This window comes from Azolla caroliniana, unplaced genomic scaffold (genome assembly GCF_043228905.1).
Source record: "Azolla caroliniana isolate FFs.n. ecotype wild unplaced genomic scaffold, voAzoCaro1.0.p SCAF_15, whole genome shotgun sequence".
NCBI lineage: Eukaryota > Viridiplantae > Streptophyta > Polypodiopsida > Salviniales > Salviniaceae > Azolla > Azolla caroliniana.
The window spans coordinates 20,166,838-20,189,119 of NW_028230450.1; the positions used below are offsets into that span (position 1 = coordinate 20,166,838).

Here is a 22,282-nt window from a genome sequence, read left to right on the forward strand (position 1 = left end):
ATCGTGTGTTTACAAACTTGTGGACCACCAAGTGACCAAGAGGCATTCATTAAGAAAAAACAGAGCAAAAAATATATGATGTGTTCCATCCCATGCATATAACCCAAGCATTATTTACTCTGCCATGATTTTATCAGAACCATGATGGACATGCATTTCGTCTGATGTAATATCACATTTACTATATACAGAGTATCAAGGATTGCATCAATTTCTTTGTTTTGCTTACATAATTTCCTCAAGTATCTACTCATATACTTGCCTCTCTCTCTCAAGCATACATACATACATATATCATATATATATATATATATATATACAGATATGCATGTATCTTCATGGATATCTATTCCTGTGTATTATGTGATGATATATCGATCCCAGAGGATCAAATAATCTGCCTCAAATTTGTTTGTCTGTTTTGTGTCTAGAACATATATTAACACAATACTTAATTTTACAATCTATGGCTTCTCTTGCATGACTCATGTATTGAGTGAGAGGTGTTTCTTTTGTGAGGCGTATGAAGAGGCTTCCTTTATGGGTTATGTTCATGTTTATAAAAAAACAGAGTAAAATCATGGGTTATGTTCATATTTTAAAAAAAGCAGAGTAAAATCATAATTCCCTCAAGTATCTATTCATATACTTGGATCTCTCTCTATATGTATATATAATTTATATATACATTTTATTTATTTAAATTTGCAATAACATACTAAATGGCTCTTGCATCACTTAGAGTGGTGATTTTGGGTAGTTTTGCGTTTTTTGTGTTTTGGGTTCTTGCAGTGTTTCCTTCCTTCAAGCTTCTGCCGATCGGAAGAACTGCGGGAGCATTGTTGGCATCAGTTCTCACAGTGATATTCGGAGTGTTAACTCCGTCCGAAGCATATGGATCGATAGACCTATCGATTCTCGGCCTTCTCTTCGGGACCATGGTAGTAAGTGTATACCTCCAAAAAGCCGATTTGTTCAAGTACTTAGGGCATTTGCTCTCATGGAATAGCAGAGGAGGGATGGACTTGCTATGTAGGGTTTGCTTGCTAAGTGCAATTTCTAGTGCACTCTTCACCAATGACACGTGTTGCGTGATCTTGACCGGGTTCGTCTTGAAGATTTGTAGGCAGAAGAATTTGCATCCAAAACCATTCCTCATCGCTCTTGCAACAAGTGCAAACATTGGGTCGGCCGCGACACCAATCGGAAACCCTCAAAACCTAGTGGTTGCCATCAAGAGCGGTGTCTCCTTCGGTACGTTCCTCATTGGCTTGCTTCCTTCGATGCTCGTGGGCATGTTCCTCAACACTTCCCTATTGCTTTTAGCTTTCGGGAAGCAACTTTCCTCCGAGGGTGTCAATGTCCGAGACTCAATGGTGATTCGATCAATCAATGGTGATCACCATGAGTTATCGAGCACCGTGGTTGGTATCAATGACCAGTTAAACAAGAGAGAAGATTTGACTACTTCGATACCAAAGTTCCCTATTCGGAGGAGTACTAGTAGTTCCGAGAGATTGGACACGACTTTTGGTTCTAGCCCGGGTCTTGCAAAAGGCAAAAAACATATTGAGATAAGTCACAATAATGATATAGCTCACCTCGCCTCGTTGGATAATTATGACAAACTAAGCATCAAAATGGTACCACGATCTCATGTGGACGGCAGTAGTACTTCATGTCACAATTCACATGAAGAATCATGTCCACAATTGACTAGATGTCTTCGATCTTCAAGTCTAGAAGTGGAATCCGACCAGAGTGTCCATCAAATGCAAGATAGGATTTGTAGCACTAAAGATCTCTCTCATTCTCAACATTTAGATTCAGTGATCAAAGAAAATCATGGGAGCAATGGTAACCAACTTGCATCATCATCATCATCATTGCCGAGCATCATGGTGGTCTCTTGTTCTCTGGATTCTACAGTGGCAATGGAAGCTACAAAGAAGGAATGGAAGAGAAAGTTACATAAATTGGCAGTGTATTTGGTGGCAGCAGGAATGCTTGCAGCATTGCTGTGTGGATTGGATTTATCATGGACAGCACTGACTGCATCAGTTACTTTAATGGTTCTGGATTTCTGTGATGCCAGTTCAAATCTTCAAAAGGTAGTATACATGCACATGCATATATATGTATGCATGTATATTTCTATTTGTCATTTATTTGATTGTGTGATAATGGTGATATGGTATCAGGTGTCCTATGTGCTTCAAAGGTATATGCATGTATATTTGTATTTGTCATTTATTTGATTGTGTGATAATGATGATATCATATATGGTATCAGGTATCATATGTGCTTCTCGTGTTCTTTGTCGGAATGTTCATTACTATTGATGGGTTCAATGAAACTGGTATTCCGAGCACATTTTGGGAGCTCGTTGAACCCCATGCACGTACCAATACTGCAAACGGTGTCGTGGTCCTCTCGCTTGTTGTGATTATTTTGGCGAACGTGGCATCGAATGTTCCGACAGGTTAGTCATTTCAAATGTTTTGTATATGGATGAGGTCAACTAGGAATTAATGTCAATGAATGTCAATCCAAACTAATAGGAAGGAAACCTAAGCTGGAATATAATTAATCTGATATGTCCATTTTAGATTGGTTTATTATGCCCATTTTTATTGTACCAAAGGACTTAGGGTCAATTTTGCCACTTAAGGGTATGGTGATTGGTTTCGAATTTCAACCACCTAGGTCATGGTTACTCATCGCTTGTACATTCATTGAACTAATAAATCCAAAAAAATTTGATGGTTTTATAATAAAGATATATCTATATACTATTAGCGTTATCACATTTATGGTTGTCAAGCTGCCAAATGATGAGCATTCTTTGGAAACCTAATGGTTCGTCGCAACATTCTCTTAAGACTCATGAAAGGGAGTCTCTATGTTTCATTTCTTGCCACCTCTTAGACATATTTCATTTTATTCTACGCGACTTTTCTCGTTGCATAGGCCACATGAAAATGAAACATGTATTTCATGATTGATATATGCATTTTGGGGAAACACAACTTGTAGGAGGTGAAGATTGCATAAAGTTTGTGAAGCAATGGTACTTTTTCAAAGGTTTTGATATTCATTAGTTGTTTCGTTAGATACGATATATTTATCTCTATAGTTTTTGTGTTCTATGTATCTTTTATTCCATTGTGCACATTGAAGGATGCAATTTTACTAAGTTCATCTTAAAGATACCGCAAATTTGAAATGGGTATTGATATCCAATAAGAGTCATAGTTTGAGATCACAAATGAACATGTTGTAATAGAAATTTTATCTAGGGCTAGAATGTTCAATGGAGACGCATCCCATTCGAATTTACAATGCTCAAATTTGGCCTATGAGAAAAAATCCTACAACAATATTTATTTACGTGTTTATGTTAGACTTGGTAAGGACACCATTATTTGCATACAAAAGAGAATGTCTTGTTGATTCACACCATGACACGGGAATTCATTTTTTATATTGTTACAATCTTGTTTTGGACATGACACATGTGTGTTGTATATTGTATAGTGTTATTGCTTGGATCACGTGTTGCTGAATCTGCAATCCATAGTGGGGCGAATGTGACAAGATCATGGCTAATCTTAGCATGGGTGAGCACAATTGCTGGAAATCTTACTTTGGTTGGGTCGGCAGCAAATCTCATCGTGAGTGAGGAAGCTATGAAGGCTCGATTCCTTGGTTATGAACTCACATTCTTCTCACATTTACTCTTTGGCTTCCCATCCACACTACTTGTGGTTGCAGTTGGCCTTCCTCTTGTCAAGGGATGACAAACTAACTCCGTTTGTAGTTTCATTTCTACCCTCAGTGAAAAACTGACAAAGATAGGGGCCTTCACCATCAACGTGAGTAGGAATAAAGCAATATGAAAACCAACATGTATGGTCAAATATATAAAGCAAGAGCTGAGTGAGCCTCTTTTAGATAAACAATTGCAACTTCATATGAACTCCAAAATTGAATGGAGTACAAAATACGACGACCTCTTTACAAATGGATATCACGGGGTTTTGATGAGCACAACTCATCAATGTGCAAAATGATTCTTTTTTCTTAATCCAAAACTACACAAACTAATGATTGGGGTGGTTTTTGTTTTCAAAATCAAACATAAATGTGAAAGAAAGTGTTTTATCCATCTTATTTATGCTTATTTACAATTTCATTCTACACGTGCATGGGTGCATTTATATGTGCATGTAAGAGAGATTCATATCTATCACGCTCGACTTCAATATGATGTGGTGATTTTAAGCAATAAATTTGTTGACATTATAGTCGATCAAGTGTTCTCGGATGTATGAAGCCCTCATCATAGTGAAATTGATAAGAGCTAACTATACGTATATATTAGGCCATATCCCATTTATGTATGACGTCACATATCCCAAATATTATGGTAGGAATATTTTATTCCTATCTCAAAGGACACTTTGGTATTCGAGTGTGTAAATGTTGGAAGGGACTTGTGGATTAGTTTTACATCAACTTTGATTCCTACAAGGCACAATTATGTGGAAAGGTAAACCTTATTGTGTACTTGAATCTCGCTTAGTTACATCTTCTTTTGCATTTTGGAACAATAATAAGTTATGCTTTCTATGTTTGTATTTCTACATTTGGATTCACACCCAAGCTTTCACAATAATGTCTTGTATGTAATTCAAAAAGTAAACATAGTTGGTTTCCAAACCCACATAAATGCTATCAATATCTCACAAAATTTGTACAACGAAAAAGGAAGATCATCGACTAGCCTTCTTTTGCCAATATATTGTGTTGCTACGAAACACGCCAATGATCAATCTTTTGCCTTCTTTTTGAAGGCAATGCCTTATATTATCCCACAGGCATTCGAAATTTGGGTATTCTAATAAAAGATTGTTTATTATTACTTTTTTGTCTATTCAATCAAATGTCCAAAAGAAATGGACCAAAATCCACCAAATTAACTCTCAATAATCTTCAATTGTCCTTTGTTCTTATAGAGAGGTCGTAGAATGAGAAGGAAAGAATGTGTAGAGAGGGAAGAGTATTTTGAAAATTCAAATAAATGAGAGGAAATATATTTTATTATCATCCTCGACCGCCAATTATGACAATTGAGAGTAATGGTAAATATTTGTTAGTGTGAGGTAACTTGATAATTGACTTTTAATATACAAGAATCCCTATTAATGAAACCCACAATTCAGAGGGCAAATTGTGACTAACATATTATGTGTCTACGGTTAGGTTAGGGTTGACTATGTAATGAAAGTTGGGATTGAATGTGATTGATGGAGCATCATAGTAGTCTTGTGCATTGAGCTCATAAACTTGTTCAACACAAGACATGCATATTTGATTAATCTTCTCTCATGGTGCCCCTACTTCATTGATGTTCAGCTAAAGCTCTCACTATGGGTATTGGACCCAAATAATGTCTTACTCTTTTTTCCTTTCCATTCCTCCACTTGATTACACAGCATCTCTCATCATGAAACACACAAAGTTCATTGACACTCGCTATTCATTTACATGGACGAAGCGTAATCAAGGATGCCACCAATACTATGACACTCGCTCGCTCGCTCGTTCACTCACTCGTTCTCTCTCTATCTGCATATATTGACAGATTAAACCAAGCTTATATTCATAGTGTGCAACAAAGATGACACATACTACAGTGGGCCGAGCACACAACATGAAACATGCCATGGACAATCACCTTGTTAATGTATCTAAGGTGCTCGCCAAATTGAATGCCTTTAGCCTATTTCTATGTTTGTTGGGTGTCTGATGGTGATTTGTAATGCTAGTTTTATAAATAAGCTTGTAAATAAGTGCATGAAATACCTAGGTTACTTAGCATATGTCACTGAAATTTAAGAATAGAAAGGAACCCTCATTAAAAGACCCAACAATTGGGAACTAAATGATTGTTACTAGATTGTACTTCTTAAAGTCTAAACTATATAAACATTGTGAGAATGCTTGGAGAGATATAAAATCGAATACATTAATTTTGTCATTGCACTAGTTAAAAATTGCCTTGCCTTAGCTACCTCATCCCATTTCCATGTATCATTGTGTGAATATGCTCCAATTTTGTAGTACTTGTGATGTGACAACGATTGGGTTTTCAATGGTCATGGTTTTCCATCTCATATTCTTCTTTAGATAGGGCACCTTGTTGTTTTTTTGTAAGTGTGATTAAGTTGACATGTGACATCATGTGTGATTTGTGTGAACTACCAACAAACCCCATAGGTGCACCCATGGGTATTTCACTATGTCAATATTGAATGCATAGTTGTGGGTTTCCACATAGTTTCAACTCTTTTTCATCCCCGTATGTTGGACAAATGTATATGCATATCCTCTCGCATCTTGAGAATGTTGTTTGATGATGCGTCATACCAATGTAAAAAAACTTTGAATGCTTTATCCATGAACAAAGAGAGGAAATGTGGCAACTGCAAAAGAGAGGCAAGCCATGAAGATATTTGCATTCATGCGTGTGGTCTACTTTTAGCAATGGGCTAGCTTTTTGAGGTTGTTTTCAAAGAAGACAAAAATAGGAAGGAATGCATTATTAAGCTTCTCACTTGGAGAGCCATCATGGAATCAAGGGAAAGAGAAAAAACTAAAAGAAGGCCATAATCCACAATCATAAAGAGAGAAGACAAAGTTTAGAAGGTTATAAGCTAGAAACTCAAGATCTAGATTGAAAATCATTGAGTGTGTATGTGTGAGTGACACTAATTGATGTAAAATTATCACACGGGTGGTTGTGAGGTTTCAATCATCAAGCCTAGAAAGCCTTCAAGTAATTAGTAAAACAATTTAGGAGGCTACTCGTTGTGGTCCATTGAAGCCTACAAAATCTTTAAGGTCATTTCCATTTCAAGTTTTCCATTGTGTACAATATAGTAATTACTATGCTCCCTTTCTCTCTCTCTCTCTTGTGGTAAGTTGCTAGACTACTAATTTTCGGCATTGGGTTCTACTAGACCAAATATATTTTCCTTAATTTACTAGTCTGTGGAATGCATGGCTTGAATGCGGGACTTTCTACTTTCCGTTGAACAACTCTATGCATGTAATTGCATTATTGTGCAATTTGACACTTTGGAATGTAGATATTTAAACGTGTAACATTTTGCGCCATGGTGAACAACCAAAAGAAATATATTATCACACAATGTGTGGGAAGGGGGAGGTATATTGATGGTGTTTTAGAAAGTGTCAAGTAAATTTAAGTTGGTCTAGAAATCTATTAACAATCAAGACGTAGAGTAGTTGTTTGCAAAATGCAATTAAACGAACGAGATGTGATTGCCATAAAATCAGTCAATTGAAATAGCCAAGCAATTCTAAGGAACAATGATGAAGATTGCTTGATATTGATGAGTGCATGTATATAGGTGAAGGTGGGCTAGTCCCGGCGGGGCTCGAACCCGCGACCTTCGGCTCATAAGACCAACGCTCTAACCAACTGAGCTACGGGACTCATTGATATTGAACTTTCTTTAATAAGATATATTTTCTTCTAATACATTGACCCTTTATCCTTCTTTAATATCTCTTTACCTTTTATTTTATCCTTAACATGTTTAACAAACATAAAGGAAATGTATGTGGTGTATTCCCCCATGCTAAACGTACTTCGTTAATCAACCATTGTGCAAATATGGTAGAAAACCAAAAGATCAATGCAACAACTCATTGTATGAAATAAAATTGAAGCACAAAGCTCCAACAAACACTTGTAGTGAATAAAAGATTGAAGGCTCTAGACATTGTGAGAATGATGGTGAATCACATATAACAATAGTTGGAACAACTCACTATGACCGATAAACTAAAGAAATAAAGTCTAGCACGATGCCATTGTGGTTCAACTAGTGAAAAGAAATCAGTTTTTTTGGTTAACTCTATTGTTCAATCTCCATGCTTTGGACTGTTATGAGCTTCTATGGGTGAGCTGGAGTGTATCTATGTTATGAGCCCCATAGCCCTTCATCAAGTTCTATCGGTGGTGGTGGTTGAAAACACACATGTTCTCTTCTTCTTTTTGTAATACATTATAAATCTTACAAGAAACCTCAAAATGAGGTCAAATCTCACAAAAAATGAGTACTACAAAATTGTCAATACACATGCAAAATCATCCACCCTCTTGTTTGGGAAAATGTTTTTGGTGATATCGAGGGTTGTTAAATCAAAGTGTTTTATGTGAGGTGATTTTCAAATAGTAGAGTTATGTAGCCTTCATTTTAATATTTAAATTTCCTTTATATATATTTGGATTGAAGATGATTAGTTGTAATAATGTCCATAACAAATCGGATTGCCCTCTTGGTGGGAATGACCCAATGTTTTTCAAAGGGAGTATTTATGTAAAATGAAACTTAATTGCTTTGGGTGAGTTTTTGAGATGCTTTTTATGCAAAGTCTCATAGATTGAGAGATTAAGGTATACTAGAGACCAAAATCAACCTTTGAGACAAATCATGATTTTAAATATCGACATTGAAACCAAAATAAAAGTTGTTTATGCATTCAACACCTACATTTCCTAATGTCTAGTCATTAGTACACTAAGTGATATTTGACCCCTACGATATTGTTTGATAAGAAACTATGGCTTATCACTAAGGATGAAAAGAACAAGATGGAGAAATAATGTGGCTTATTATCACAATGACGAAAAAGACTCTCACATGAAGCAAAATGCAAATTTTTAATTCGAAGGAACACTCAGAAAATATTTATAGACTTCCTTAAACCTTTTGTGTTTAGTCTACGTTGTAATATGCTGAAAACTCGGTTTAGGAAGTAGAGGTGAAAAACGATGTCTCATTTAGGTCCCAATCTCAGTTCAAGATTAAGAAAAAACTTGATTTAAATGAATATCTTGCTACCAATTTGCAAGCATACCAATGCTTTTTATATGCACAAAATGACATCATGTCCAATCTCAGTTCACGATTAAGAAAAAACTTGATTTAAATGAATATCTTGCTACCAATTTGCAAGCATACCAATGCTTTTTATATGCACAAAATGACATCATGTACAAATGTATGTTGTTTCGATGACAATTGTACAACAAGTTATGGGGGTAGTGTATGAGCATCCTTTTGTGAACTAAATCAATTTGAAATAACCTAAAAGAGCATTTCCTCAGGTCAAAAAGCACCCCATTCTTCATTTCAACCTGTCTACTGAGTCTCTAGTGCTCTCTTCACCATGTTGGGTTTTATTCCCTCTTCGTTTCCAATATTTCATGACTCGAGTAAACACACTCATGAGGTTAGTAGTTAGTTACCCATCTCAAATATATCTTGTTTCCTCAAAGAGAGTGAATGGCTAGTTTCGTTACTCCTCCATGGAATCAGCGATCCATGTTGATGCTATGTCAACATCTGACCAATCATTATCCATCTGATTTTGCATCGTTTGGGTGTGTGCATTGGTCATAGCATAGATATTCGATAACAACACATATGCTCCTGCATTTTCCGAGCCCAAGACGAAAGCATGTTGAGCCGATGCTTTCGCAAGCTCAAGATTTCCGTGATTGCGACATGCAGCTAGTAAACTCATCCATATCGCACAATGAGGTTGAATTGGTAGCATGTCGATAAATTGTACCGCCTCATTTAAACAACCTGACCGACCAAAAAGATCGACCATTGCTGCATAGTGCTCAAAAGCCAGAGACATGGCATCATCTTGCACCCCCATCACCATCATCTGGAAACAATGCCAACCCTCCTCGATGAGTCCGGCATGATTGCATGCAATTAATAAGCTACTAAAAGTAAACTCGTCAGGTTTCAACCCCTGTTGCTGCATCCTCTGGGATAGGGCTAGAACCTGCTTTCCATCACCATGTTGGGCCCAACCTCCTATGATAGATGACCATGAGATCACATCCCTTGTACACATGTCCTCGAAAATTGTATGAGCTTCACGTAAGCTTCCGCATGCTGCATACATATCAATGAGTGCGTTTCCCACCACATTATTCACCTTAAATCCTGTTTTCACTATATATTTGTGAACCTCCTTGCCTTCAGCGAGCATGCCAACGTTTGCACATGCGTTGAGGACACCACTCAATGTAAACTCATCAGGTTTTAACCCTTGTTTTAGGGCATCCCATAACATGCTATATGCAGCTTTTGCACAACCATGGCGTCCGTAACCTAAAATCATCGCATTCCACGATACTAAATCGGTTTCATCCACTCGCTTGAACACTGAATTAGCATCCTCCATGCTGTCACATTTTGCATACATGTTCACCAAAGCATTCCCAACAAAGGTATCTGCTTCAAGTTCATACTCAATTATATAAGCATGAATCCATTTACCTTCATGTGATGTCATAAGATTGGCACAAGCACAAAGAACACTGCTAACAGTGTATTCATCAGGATAAACTCTCTTCCACAACATGTGCACGTAAAGCTCGATTGCATCGTTATGAAAGCCTTCTTGGACATAGCCAGAAACTAGGGTAGACCACGATATAGCATCTCGTGTGTGCATATTCTCAAAAACTCTCCTTGCCAAATCCAAGTCTCCTGATTTTGCATACAAGTCGATGAGTGCATTTCCGACCACCACATCTGATTTCAACCCTTCCAATCGCATTGCTTGAAAGAGTGTGAGAGCTTCTTTTAAGAAGCCATGGTGGGCATAACCCGTGATCAATGCTGTCCAGGAAGCAACGTCTCTTCTTTCGAGTTTATCAAAGACTTGGCGTGCATGGTGTAACCTCCCCGATTTTGCATACATGCTGAGAAGGGCAGCCCCCACAAAACCATCAATTTCAATTCTGGATACTAAAAGCATTACATGTACTCTTGAGCTCCACATAAGATCCATGGTAGAGTCACAACATACACAAAGAATACTGGTGAATGTAAACTCGTTTGGCTCAATACCTTGACATTCCATATGCTTAAACAGCTGCAATGTTTCCTCCCCGTGCCCATGTTGAGTGTAGACTGTTATCATCGCAGTCCACAAGACTACATCTCGAACATGTATTCTATCAAACACACAAAATGCATCCTCCACACTACCACATTTACCATACATGTTGACAAGAGAAGTTCCCAACATAATGTCCAGCTCCATGTCCTGATTAACTATGTCGAAATGGACCAACTTACCTCTTTCTACAGCCGAGACACCATCAAGTGATTCTAAGATGCATAGAAAGGTGACCTTGTTTGGCATTATACGGCATTCTTTTCTCATTTTCTGGAAGGTTCTGAATGCCTCATCACTGAAACCACCACGTTGAGCATATCCAGAAATGATCGAACTCCATGCGACAACGTCTTGATGAGTCATGGTATGGAAAACTCGAGATGCATCGATCATGTTACCACATTTAGCATACAAATTAATGAGCTTATTCTCTATGAATGTGTCTTTCTCAAGGCCTCGTTTACTCACGTGGATGTGAACACACCTTCCTTCCACAAGTTCGTTCGACATTATGCATTCATGTATGATATCTACATAGACATGGAAACCTTCCAATATGCTGCAATCAAGGTTCTCAATAGCTTTAAGAAGACTTTCCTTATTGGGTAAGCTCGTCCTCTTAAATCTCATAATCTAGCACACAATGACTTCATATGTTTCATCCTTGTTAATATCAGTGCATAAAATTTGACCTTTTATCTAGAATCTTGAGTTAACATTCTGCTTCATAGCAGGGGAAAAGCAGGATAATATCTTTAGGGGTCACAATGAACAGAGGGATTCTACAATTCTTCTGCTCCATTACAGTTTCCATCACAGTCTCAAAATTTGGTAATCCTGAGCGTTTCCACAAAGCACCCCCCTCTGGAGCACACTGAGGTGCTCCTAGACAGGGGTATTATGGCAAATATACATAAAGCTAGGGGTATTTTGGTATTTTACATTTATAACGAATTGGAACATTACCATGTGGAAACGTCGGGTTCCCGTTGGGCTGCCTCGACATGACAACTGATAAGAGGTGGCGAAAGCATAGATTATATGATTTTTGTCTGGGAATCATCTCTCAGATGAGCGAGTGTTGATTGTGATTTTGCATATTACAGTGAAAGTGGTGTGCTCTGTTGCATGAAAATGTCTATCCACTATGGGTAGCAAAAGCATCTCCACTATGGGTAGCAAAAGCATCAATTGTTTTTGTCCAGGGAATTAGCTTTGGAATGAACAAGTGCTAAATTGTGGTTCGGTGAATGTTATGTATATGTATATCCAAAGGGTATAAATGAGAGGCAACATTGACTCATCGTCTCCAATATGTTGAATAGAGAAGCATTCCTAGCAAATGAATATAGGTTGTATTAGGGTGTGGCCGATTCTTTTCGGGAACAATTTTTAAACCACTAGTGATAGGTAGAATCAAGGGTTTCATGGCAAACAATTTTTGTTTGCGGCAATAGGAAGTTATTTTGGCATGAAGGGATTTGGGAAGTGACAACAAAAACTAGATATAAAGGAAACAATCATTGGGTGCAAAACAAATGAGCTGTTATATATTAATTGTATGAGGGTGGAGAAATCCTAACCAAGGAGAAAACACCTTCTCCATAATGCTGGAAAAGAAAGTCTTTTTGTCCAAGTATTTGAGGATGGACAAAGCATCAATAAAGTAGGCGAGGAAATAATTGGTTGCTCCATAACAAAATCATTTTATCTTTCACTTTGGGGACACACAAATCATCCATGTTGCACATCAACCATTGGTCATAACTACTTTTTTATAAGATCGATGAGGCATTGACTTTCAATAGGACCATCTCATTATTGACCATGTTCACATGTAAGTACACTTCACTCAACCCTTGAATTTACTTTTTTGTCCTAGTTGCAACCCACTAGAGTTCATGCAAACATGCACCACCTCACTCATAAGCATCATATAACCATCGTCCTTATGAATGGCCTTTTAAGGGTCAATGATGCCATTGCATCTCAATACACCTGGCTTGGTATACTCAACACATGGTCAAGATAGATCCAAAGGATGCGATGGCGGTAGAAACATACATTCTCCTCTCGTGAGGAGTCATTAGAATGCTGAAGCCCAACGTTGTGGTGACTAAGTCGGCACCGGCTCGGCTCAAGCCTAAACCGAATTGTTAAACTGTTTTTAATCGATTTGGTGGTTTGGTTCAGTTTAGACTTGAGCTTCCTTAACTAGTTTGAACTTGGTTTGGGATGCTTCAAGCTGAACCAAACTGTTTTGGGCTAAACCGGTTCCCCAACCAGTTAAGGCTTATCGGTTTGGATAAACCGGTTAAAGCCTTTACCGGTTTAGGAACCGGCTCGATTCAAGTTGGAAATCTCCCAAACCGGTTGAGCCAAAACCGAACCGTTGCGGATTCATACATACATGATACAAGGCGTTTTTTTATGCATACACTCTTTCCTTTTTGTTACTCCTCCCAGGATGCAGAGAATACAAGGGTCAAGAATAACAAATCTAAGCTCTGTTCTCTGTAACAGAGCACTCTGCAAAGGCCTAAATTGTGATGGGTCTTCTTCTTCTTCTTCTTCTTCTTCCATCGTTTCTTTCTTCAGCTCAGAATCCTCAGACAATGATGATCAGAAGCTCTCCTCGTCTTCACCTTCATACAAAGCTGGCATGCACTCTCACTACGGACCTGGAAAGCTGCTTGGGAAGACGGCTCTAATCACTGGTGCTGGAAAGTAGGGCTTTTTTGTTTTTATTTTTTTGTGAGATTTGCTTTGGTTTTTTAATTATAAAAGATATTTCAAAAAAAATTGTTTTTGTCCCATCTTTTCATCACAAGTTCTGAGGAAACTGTTTAATTCGGCTATTTGTACTATGTGTGAAAGTATCTGAACTATATTCATAGAATACATAGCTTGCCACTAGGGTAAACCCAAGAGACAGAGACAGAGAGATATATATTAACATCAATTAGATGCCAATATTGGCCTATAAGACAATTCATGACTGCAAATATTGATGATGTCATGTTATCCATACTGAAACAAAAATAAAAGCTCTAGGTTTCCTAAAGATCCATGGCAACGATCTTAATGCATGGGAGTCAATATAATTGATAGTTCATGGTGGATAAGCATGAAGTGCATAATTGATATGCATGGTATGAGTAATGTGGAGAGGACATGGTATCCAATGTTGCTTGGTATGGTAGAAGGAGGTTATTGTGAAGTTACTCAAGTGCATCTGGGTGTCTTCGGGATGATCACACATATGGAGAGAATTTAGAATGTAGATTTCTTTTTATCATCCATAAAGAGGCCAGTTTTGACCTATGGGACCAGAGTATACATGTGTTCTTGATATGTGTCTACTTCCTAAAAAGGGGTATTCATACATTGAAGTACAAAGTCTCTATGCGTGAATAAGGCATACACATATGAGCTCAACCTTCTAGGTGGTGTCTTAAGTATGGAAATTAAGTTATCACTCCCTCTTAATATGTCATCATATCTTGAATGAATTGCACTGTATGCCACGCATGTGAAAGACGAGCAAGTGACATTCATCCTCTGTTGTGAGGTCATGGTCCGTGGGGCCAAGGCCTACGTGCTCGACAAATTGCCATAGCCCGATCTACTGTAACCCCTTTGTTATGTCCTGGTTGAGAGCCCATTTGTGTACCCCTTGATTCATATGTACCATTAGTAGGAGCGATGGGGCTAAAGAAAATTGTGATTGTTCTTTGTGGATGAGGTTGTGTGGCTGTACTATTGTCCTGCAACAACTTTTCCCTATGTCTCTTGAGTTCTAGCAAGAAAAGTCCCAGGCACCACTGGTCCTCATATTCCATTACTTTGTGTAGTGGGCGAAAGCCTTGTTTAGAGAGGCAATGGTATTTCCTCTTATTTCATACAAGGCACTACAATGATAAACATAGTGTTCTTCGGATTCCACTCCTTGATGACACAATTGGCAAAATTTTTCTTCTAGAGGTATTTGTGTATATCTGCCTACCTCAATCACTAACTGCTGTGATGAAGTTTGCAACTGCCCTATCACATTGCGCAACATATAGGATAGATGTATGTCCATATAAGGTGGCCTGACGATGAATCCATCCTCCGATGTGTGTAAAAAGTGTCTTGTAGTGGGTCATCTTCGTACCAAGTGATATTTTGGGGCTGATCCATTTTATCTTGTTTTCCAATTTAATATTATTAGTTTGGATCACTCTATTCTTTTTCACTTTGGTCATATTTAGATGAGGACAATCCAAGCTATATTGGAATGGGGATAGAGCATTTATGCTTATGCGATGTGACTCGAACCATTGTTGCATTTCAGTATACCAACAATGAACCTCTCCATTTTCAGCCAGTTGTCGTGATGACATAAGTGCTAACCTTGGGTACCTTTGTTTAGGGAGCTCCCAAAGACGTTGGATATAGGTCACTGATCGGAAGAATGCCTTAGTGATTATAAGGGCTTCGCCCATCTCTGCTCGGAATATATCGTGGGGCACCGATGCTTTGCTCCTTATCATGCATGCAATCATTGACACTAAAGGTCTCTCTAAATCTTTCCAATGATTTACCTTGTTAAAACTTGGACCCCACATTTCTACTCCATAGAGAAGAGTTGGTATGACAAGTGTATCAAATAACCAGAACTTAGTTTGTGGCTCTTGGAACTGCAAATGTGGACATTGTCTTTCAAGAGCACCAAGGGTTGCATATCCACAAGAAAGTCGGGCACAAGCGGCCTCCCGTAAGGAGAACCTAGGCACTGTAAATGTCACCTTTTTCTCTCCTAAGAAGAATTTTGGTTCTGATCTTGTTATCAATGCTTGAGTGGTGTTGAACACTATCACTTTAGTTTTATCCATAGCTATCGACAAATCTTTGTCCGTACAAAATAGTTTTAAGGCATTTAGATATCTTTGTAGTCCCTCTGGATAGTCAGAAAACAACACAATATCATCAACATATAATGATATTTGTATAGCTATACCTGCTAGGCATGCTCCTAAACCCTCAAATCTCTCTATGTAATATGACACCTCATCTATATAGAGACTGAAGAGAGTGGGCAATATTGGGCATCCTTGCTTCACTCCAATAGTGCTAGCCACCGCCTTTGACAAACCTATGGAAGACCACACTTTTCCTGACACAGATTCATAGAGTGCATGGATTCCCCATTGCATATATGTAGAAACACCAAGGGCTTCTAGCCGTTGCATAAGCTGAGCACATGGAACAATGTCATAGAGAGAGAAAGAAAGATATATTAACGTCTTTTAAGAGGCCAAAAGGGCCTATAAGACCACACAAGAGATTACATCTTAAGTGTTGTCTCGTCTTTGAGAACAAATCAAAATAAAATAAATATTGGGGGTTTCATTTGGAGTGATTTGATTGGGGGTTTGCCTTTGGGATTAGTTCTAAAGCGACGTGGACTAGCAACGGGACATTGCTTCTTTTGCACTATTCAAATGGAAGATAGTACTCATTGTTTCATACCGTGTTTGATTGCTTGTTAGGTTTGAAGTTATATTTCTCAAATTTGGCAAGTTTTATCATAGTGGTATTTGATGCCAAGGTAGTGGATGTTTGCACAATTCACATAGGTTGACCCAAAATCAGAGATAAGAGATCCTATTCCTTTTTTTTGAGGTATTGGGGATTGCGCCATAATTGGGATATGCACAATGCTTTTGTAGTTGATGGCAGGCATGGAGTCAAAGCATATCTACGAGAGTTGTAGGGATTACTAATGTGACAATTTTCTTTATTGGAGCAAGTGGAAATTCTTTCCACGGTGGAGTGTTCATCTTGCTTATTGGCAATTCAACATGTTCCCTACCCACGTAATTAGTGGGTGACCGTACTCCACTATGACACCCATTGCAAGTAGTGTTTTTTCACATACATTTATTAATATACTTGTGTGTTTTCACCAAAGAGAGAGAGAGAAAGAGAAATTAAATATCTTTTAAGAGGCCAGAGTGGTCTATAAGACCAAACAAGAGATCACATCTTAAAATTTGTCTTGTCTTTGACTAAGTAACTAAGTAAAATAGTAAATAAAGAACCTCGACTTGGTTAAAGAACTTGTCATCTATACATGTAAGATTCTCAAGTTAGGTATGTCGTAATTTTGTCTTTTGAGAGATGTCTAGCATAAATCAACCTAGAATGATGGGTCTTTGATGCGAGGGAAGCACCGGCGATGGGAGGAGATAATGGCCTTTATTTGTTGACGACAAGGGTAGTGAGATCGTGGTCCACAAGGCTGGGGCCTACATACATGAAAAATTGCTATTACCCAATCTATTGTAACCTTTTGCAATGTCCTGCTTGGAACCCATTTGTGTAGCCCTTGATTTACTTGTAGCATGAGAAGGAGTACCTGTGACCTTCAACTTAGAAGGTGTGATTTTTCTTTGTTGATGAGCTTGTGTGATTGTATTTTTTCCCTTCAACTTCTCCCGGTGTCTCTTGAGTTCTAGCAAAAACAGTCCCAAGCACCATTGGTTCTCGTTTTAGATCACATTGTATAGTGGGCCAAAGCCTTGCTTAAAGAGGCAATGTGATCTCCCTCTTAGTTCATAAAAACATTACAATGACAAAACATAGTGCTCTTCATATTCCAATCCCCAATGACACAATTGACAAATTCTTTCTTCTATGGGTGTTCGTGCATGTCTGCCTACCATCAATCTTTAATTGATGGGAAGAAGTTTGCAGCTGCTCTATCACATGGTGTAGCGCATAGAATAGATGTATGTCCATATAAAAGGGCCTGATAATGAGTCCATCCTCTGATGTGTGTAAAAAGTGTGTCGTATAGTTGTCCATCTTCTTACCAAGAGATGTTGTGAGGCTGATCCATGTTATTCTGTTTAACAACTTGATAATATCAGTTCAGGGAGCTCCTAAAGCTGTTGGATACAGGTCATTGATCAGAGTAATGCCTCGATGATTATAGGAGTTGCTCCAACCTCCGCTTGGATTATATCATGGGGCACCAATGCTTTACTTCTTACCATGCATGTAATCATTGAAACTAAAGTTCTCTCCAAATCTTTCCAGTTATTTCCCTTGTTAAGACTTAGTTCTGAGGTTTCTACTTCATAGAGAAGATTTGGTGTGACAAGTGTATCAAATAGACACAATTCAATCGTGGCTCTTGGAATTGCATATGTGCACATTGTATTTCAAGAGCACTCACAATAAAATCAAGCACAAGCAGACTTTAAATGTTACTCCGAGGATCATGTGGGCAATCATGGAGACTAAAGGTCATCCTTCTTTTTATTTGCGTTGTTAAAACTCGGTCCCCAGGTTTCTACTTCATAGAGAAGAGTTGGTATGACAAGTATATCAAATAGCCACAATTCAATTTCTGCCTCTTGGAACTGCAAATGTGCACATTGTCTTTCAAGAGCACCAAGGGCTGCATATTCATGAAAAACTTGAGCACATACAGCCTTTAAATGTTACTTCAAGGATCATATGTATGCTACCTTTTCCTCTCCCAAGAAGAATTTTGGTTTTGATCTTGTTGCCCATGATTCCGTGGCGTTAAACACCATCACTTTAGTTTTATCTATGTTTATTGACAAACCTTTGTACATATAAAATACTTCTAAGGCATAGCTATACATTTTACTTTTTTTCTTTGAGTGATCTCTACCATAGGTTGATCCAGAATGGAGAGGTCTCTGAAGCGATGGAAACACCTACAATGGCGGGAAATAATGGCCTTCATCTGTTGATGACGAGGGTGGTGAGATCCTCATCTATGAGGCTGGGGCTCATGTGCATAGCAAAATTGCTATTGCCTGATCTGTTGTAACCCCATTGCAATGTCCTAGTTGGTAGCCGATTTGTGTAGCCCTTGATTGATTTTTAGCATGAGGAGTGATGGGGTTAAAGAAAGCTGTGATTGTTCTTTGTTGATGAGCTTGTGTGGCCATGTTGTTCTTCAGCTTCTCCCTGTGTTGCTTCAGTTCTAGCAAGAAAAGCCTCATGTACTCTTGGTTCTCATTTTCCATTACCTTGCGCAGTGGGCCAAAGCCTTCCTTAAAGAGGCAATATTATCCCTCTCATTTCATTAAAAACGAGAGAGTGAGAGAGAGACAGAATGAGAGAGTGAGAGTGAGAGAGAGAGGTTGGAAACATCATTTCAGTGGCATTGGCCGACACACTGCTTTCCTTTTTGCTCAAGAAGGGGCTTCAGTTGTTGTTGCTGATAATAGCATCTCAGCAGTTGCAAGGGCATCCGATGCAGTGAAAGAGTTTGGTGGAAGATGTGTAGGTTTTTGTGGAGATGTTTCAAATCCAGAAGAAGTGGAAGCTATGGTGTCAAAAGCTGAGGTACTCGTTTGTGCTCCGTCATTCTTTCACCCGTCTAACATTTTTATTTAAAATTTGTAACAAGGAAAATGCAACTTGGCCTGTCTAACATGAACGTTTATTTCCTTCTTAGGAAACCTTTGGAGGTCTCCACATCGTATTCAATAATGCTGGGATATTGGATGAACTGGACTATGATGCAATTAGTACTCCAAGTGAAGTTATAGACAGAACTTTATCAGTGAATCTCAAGGTGTCAATTATGTCATTCTGATTAGTCTCAAAAGTATTTATCTCATTTTTTCATGCGTTGCTGCCTTTTCTTGCAGAAAGTCGAGTTCTATGTCTGTAATTGAAGGGGCCTCATTTACTTAAGAGGGTGCATGTATGCTTTAATAATCATATATTATAATTGTTGCTGTTATTGTTCTTTTTCTGTGGTTGGTATCTTTATATGCTTATTTTGTTTTCTTGATTATGAGTGCTGATTAGGTGTCACATACAAAGTTGACCAAAAAAATTATTTTCCTGCTTTGCAATAGCCCTTGGTTTCATTTTTTTCCTTTTTCATATTAGGAGTTCTCATTAACTTAAGATGGTGCATGTATGCTTCATTATCATATATTGTAAATGTTGCAGTTATTGTTCTCTTTCTGTGATTGGCATCTTTATATGCCTAGTTTGTTTTTTGATTATGAGTGTTGACTAATGTCACATCCCAAGTTGACTAAATCAATTTTTTTTTCAGAAAAGTCCTTGGTTTCATTTTTTTCTTTTTTATATTAGGGTACAATATATGGATGTAAATATGGTATTCCAGCCATCAAAAGATCTGGTGGTGGTTCAGTTATAAATGTTTCATCAACGGCTTGCCTTGTTGGATCGTCATCTCCCAAGGTCTATTCATTTACTGCATTATATGATAATAGATATTGCTGTGGAATAAAGTAGATAATATGTGTGACATGAAGAATATATCCATTAATTACACATTTTGACACGTTAATTTATCTTCCTGTATGAGCTACTCATATAAGGAACATTGCCTCTCAACCTTATCATCCCTTTGTTTTGAGTTGAGTACCTTAGCCAGTCATCTAGGGCAACGAACCATCTTTGAATCCTCAGAATGTTGTTGCCTAATGTTTTTTTGATGCCTATTTTCGTAAAGAAGACGGAAAAAAGTGGAAAGGCAACAAGCAACTGTGACCATGCATTTAGTTCTAATGTTAAAAAAGTGTGTTTTTCATAAAGACACCCAATGGACAAGTTTTTGGCTTTATAAAAAACACAGTTTTATTTTGGCAAAACATGCCATTTTGTGTGGGATTGGTTTCAGTTTGGACAGAACAGGCTTCTATGCAACTATGGAACCAAACAAATATTTTAGTGTTTGAAAGGGTTTAGGTTTTTTCATACAACCCACAAATATGTCCAACCATAATAGTCTTGTTATTCCTCTACCCCATGACAACACCAGCATTTAGTATTGGTGCATTGATGTTATTTGTCAACCATTCTGTGGTGTAGATTCTGGAAGCATATGGCAAAATCCATTGTACTGTCTCTCTTTTGACAGGGAAGCGTGTGGGTTGAAAATTTGAAACTAAGGCGATTGTCTAATCACAATGGTATTGCCCCCTAGGTTGCCATTGGCTAGTCACGAATAAGCCACTCCATGTAAAAAAGAAAGAAAGAGAGATTTCTGCATTATTACGATACATTTACAAAAAACAAAAGAGATTTTTGTATTTCTTTCTTTCACTTAAAAAGTAATATTCCCTTGCAGATTGCCTACACAGCCAGCAAAGGAGCAATACTTGCCCTGACTCGGGAACTAGCAGTCTTCCATGCACGTGAAGGTATCCGAATAAATGCCTTATGCCCTGGGCCTTTGAGAACGAATCTCCTGATGCAGGTTGTACAGAATATAAAGAATGCTAAGTATAGGACAGTGATGACAAGATTATGTCAAACGGATTTAATGTTTGAGTACTTTTGTTTCAGCATCTCAAATTGAACGAGAGGCTAGAACGGTTACTAAAGTACATACCAATGGGAAGATTTGGTGAAGCAGCAGAAGTTGCAAAAGCTGCATTATTTTTGGCATCTTCAGATAGCTCCTTCATGACTGGATCAAGTCTTATTATTGATGGTGGAATCACATCTGCATTTGATTCACCTTCCTCATAATTCGAAGCCTTTTTAAATTCTGTGTCATGCAGAGCATGAAGCAAAGAAGAGCTCAAGAAAACACTTCAATATGTAGTGTTGTCTCATAAGAGCTGAATAAAGATGGGCCCGCTTGCACATCTTTAATAAGATTCTTCAGCATTTCACACTAGATTTCACATTGTAAAGAAATGGATGGATTGTGGCAAGTTCTGATACCTCCAACTCAATTAGATAATAGTTAATTTACCAAGGCCAATCATTGCTATTATTCACATTTGTTGTGTGATAAAATATATATTTTAACTCATCAGATGGCCGCCTAAAGGCTAGGGTCGATATCTTTTCTGTATTTTGGAGACATTAAAAAAGACAGATTGTTGGGCATTAGTTTTAGTTTATAGTGACAGTCTGTCCAGTTTGAAAAGTCACTGTAAACCATATATTTCTTGATGAGAAAATAGTTCTTTTTTAATGCTTCAATAACTTGATGCTTCTGTTGAAAAGGTAAAGACTTGTGTATGTTATTATGTGTAACCAATGTATACTTACACATTAATTAGATATCAAATACATGCATTACAGTAAATTGGTTCTAACATCTTGGGTAATACATTGATGGTAGGTCTTTCAAGTATCACAGAGTTTTTGGCAGAAAGTCTTCATACTGTGAAATTTGGTTTAGATTTTGATGAAGATCTTTTGGAAGGATCCCCTCATTCAGAGTAGTAT

The 22,282-nt window shown here is 37.9% G+C and overlaps 3 protein-coding genes and 1 non-coding gene across 4 annotated transcripts; 2 read left to right on the forward strand and 2 right to left on the reverse strand.

Moving 5' to 3' along the window:
• The first annotated feature begins 722 nt into the window (after positions 1 to 722).
• On the forward strand, positions 723 to 3,801 carry LOC147855060 (silicon efflux transporter LSI2-like). Its single transcript, XM_087331007.1, has 3 exons — positions 723 to 2,111; positions 2,294 to 2,483; positions 3,539 to 3,801. The coding sequence occupies exons 1-3, from the start codon at positions 723 to 725 to the stop codon at positions 3,799 to 3,801; spliced, it is 1,842 nt and encodes a 613-aa protein (XP_087187133.1).
• Positions 3,802 to 7,452: 3,651 nt separating this feature from the next.
• TRNAI-UAU (transfer RNA isoleucine (anticodon UAU)) lies at positions 7,453 to 7,526 on the reverse strand. Its single transcript has one exon. It is a non-coding gene; the product is annotated as a tRNA-Ile (tRNA).
• Positions 7,527 to 9,000: 1,474 nt separating this feature from the next.
• Positions 9,001 to 11,889, reverse strand: LOC147855062 (pentatricopeptide repeat-containing protein DOT4, chloroplastic-like). Its single transcript, XM_087331635.1, has one exon. It carries the CDS (start codon positions 11,654 to 11,656, stop codon positions 9,398 to 9,400), a length of 2,259 nt encoding a protein of 752 aa, XP_087187761.1. The 5' UTR covers positions 11,657 to 11,889; the 3' UTR covers positions 9,001 to 9,397.
• Positions 11,890 to 13,472: 1,583 nt separating this feature from the next.
• LOC147855063 (uncharacterized) lies at positions 13,473 to 22,056 on the forward strand. Its single transcript, XM_087331422.1, has 6 exons — positions 13,473 to 13,753; positions 19,213 to 19,399; positions 19,512 to 19,631; positions 20,165 to 20,275; positions 21,168 to 21,296; positions 21,386 to 22,056. The coding sequence occupies exons 1-6, from the start codon at positions 13,494 to 13,496 to the stop codon at positions 21,569 to 21,571; spliced, it is 993 nt and encodes a 330-aa protein (XP_087187548.1). The 5' UTR covers positions 13,473 to 13,493; the 3' UTR covers positions 21,572 to 22,056.
• The last annotated feature ends 226 nt before the right edge of the window (positions 22,057 to 22,282 follow it).

Coding starts and splice junctions, on each gene's coding strand:
- LOC147855062 (XM_087331635.1), bottom strand. CDS start 11,656: ATGAGATTTAAGAGGACGAGCTTACCCAATAAGGAAAGTCTTCTTAAA.
- LOC147855063 (XM_087331422.1), top strand. CDS start 13,494: ATGCAGAGAATACAAGGGTCAAGAATAACAAATCTAAGCTCTGTTCTC. Junction 13,754..19,212: donor CTAATCACTGGTGCTGGAAA/GTAGGGCTTTTT, acceptor ACATCATTTCAG/TGGCATTGGCCGACACACTG. Junction 20,276..21,167: donor TTGGATCGTCATCTCCCAAG/GTCTATTCATTT, acceptor ATTCCCTTGCAG/ATTGCCTACACAGCCAGCAA.
- LOC147855060 (XM_087331007.1), top strand. CDS start 723: ATGGCTCTTGCATCACTTAGAGTGGTGATTTTGGGTAGTTTTGCGTTT. Junction 2,112..2,293: donor CCAGTTCAAATCTTCAAAAG/GTAGTATACATG, acceptor ATATGGTATCAG/GTATCATATGTGCTTCTCGT. Junction 2,484..3,538: donor GGCATCGAATGTTCCGACAG/GTTAGTCATTTC, acceptor TATATTGTATAG/TGTTATTGCTTGGATCACGT.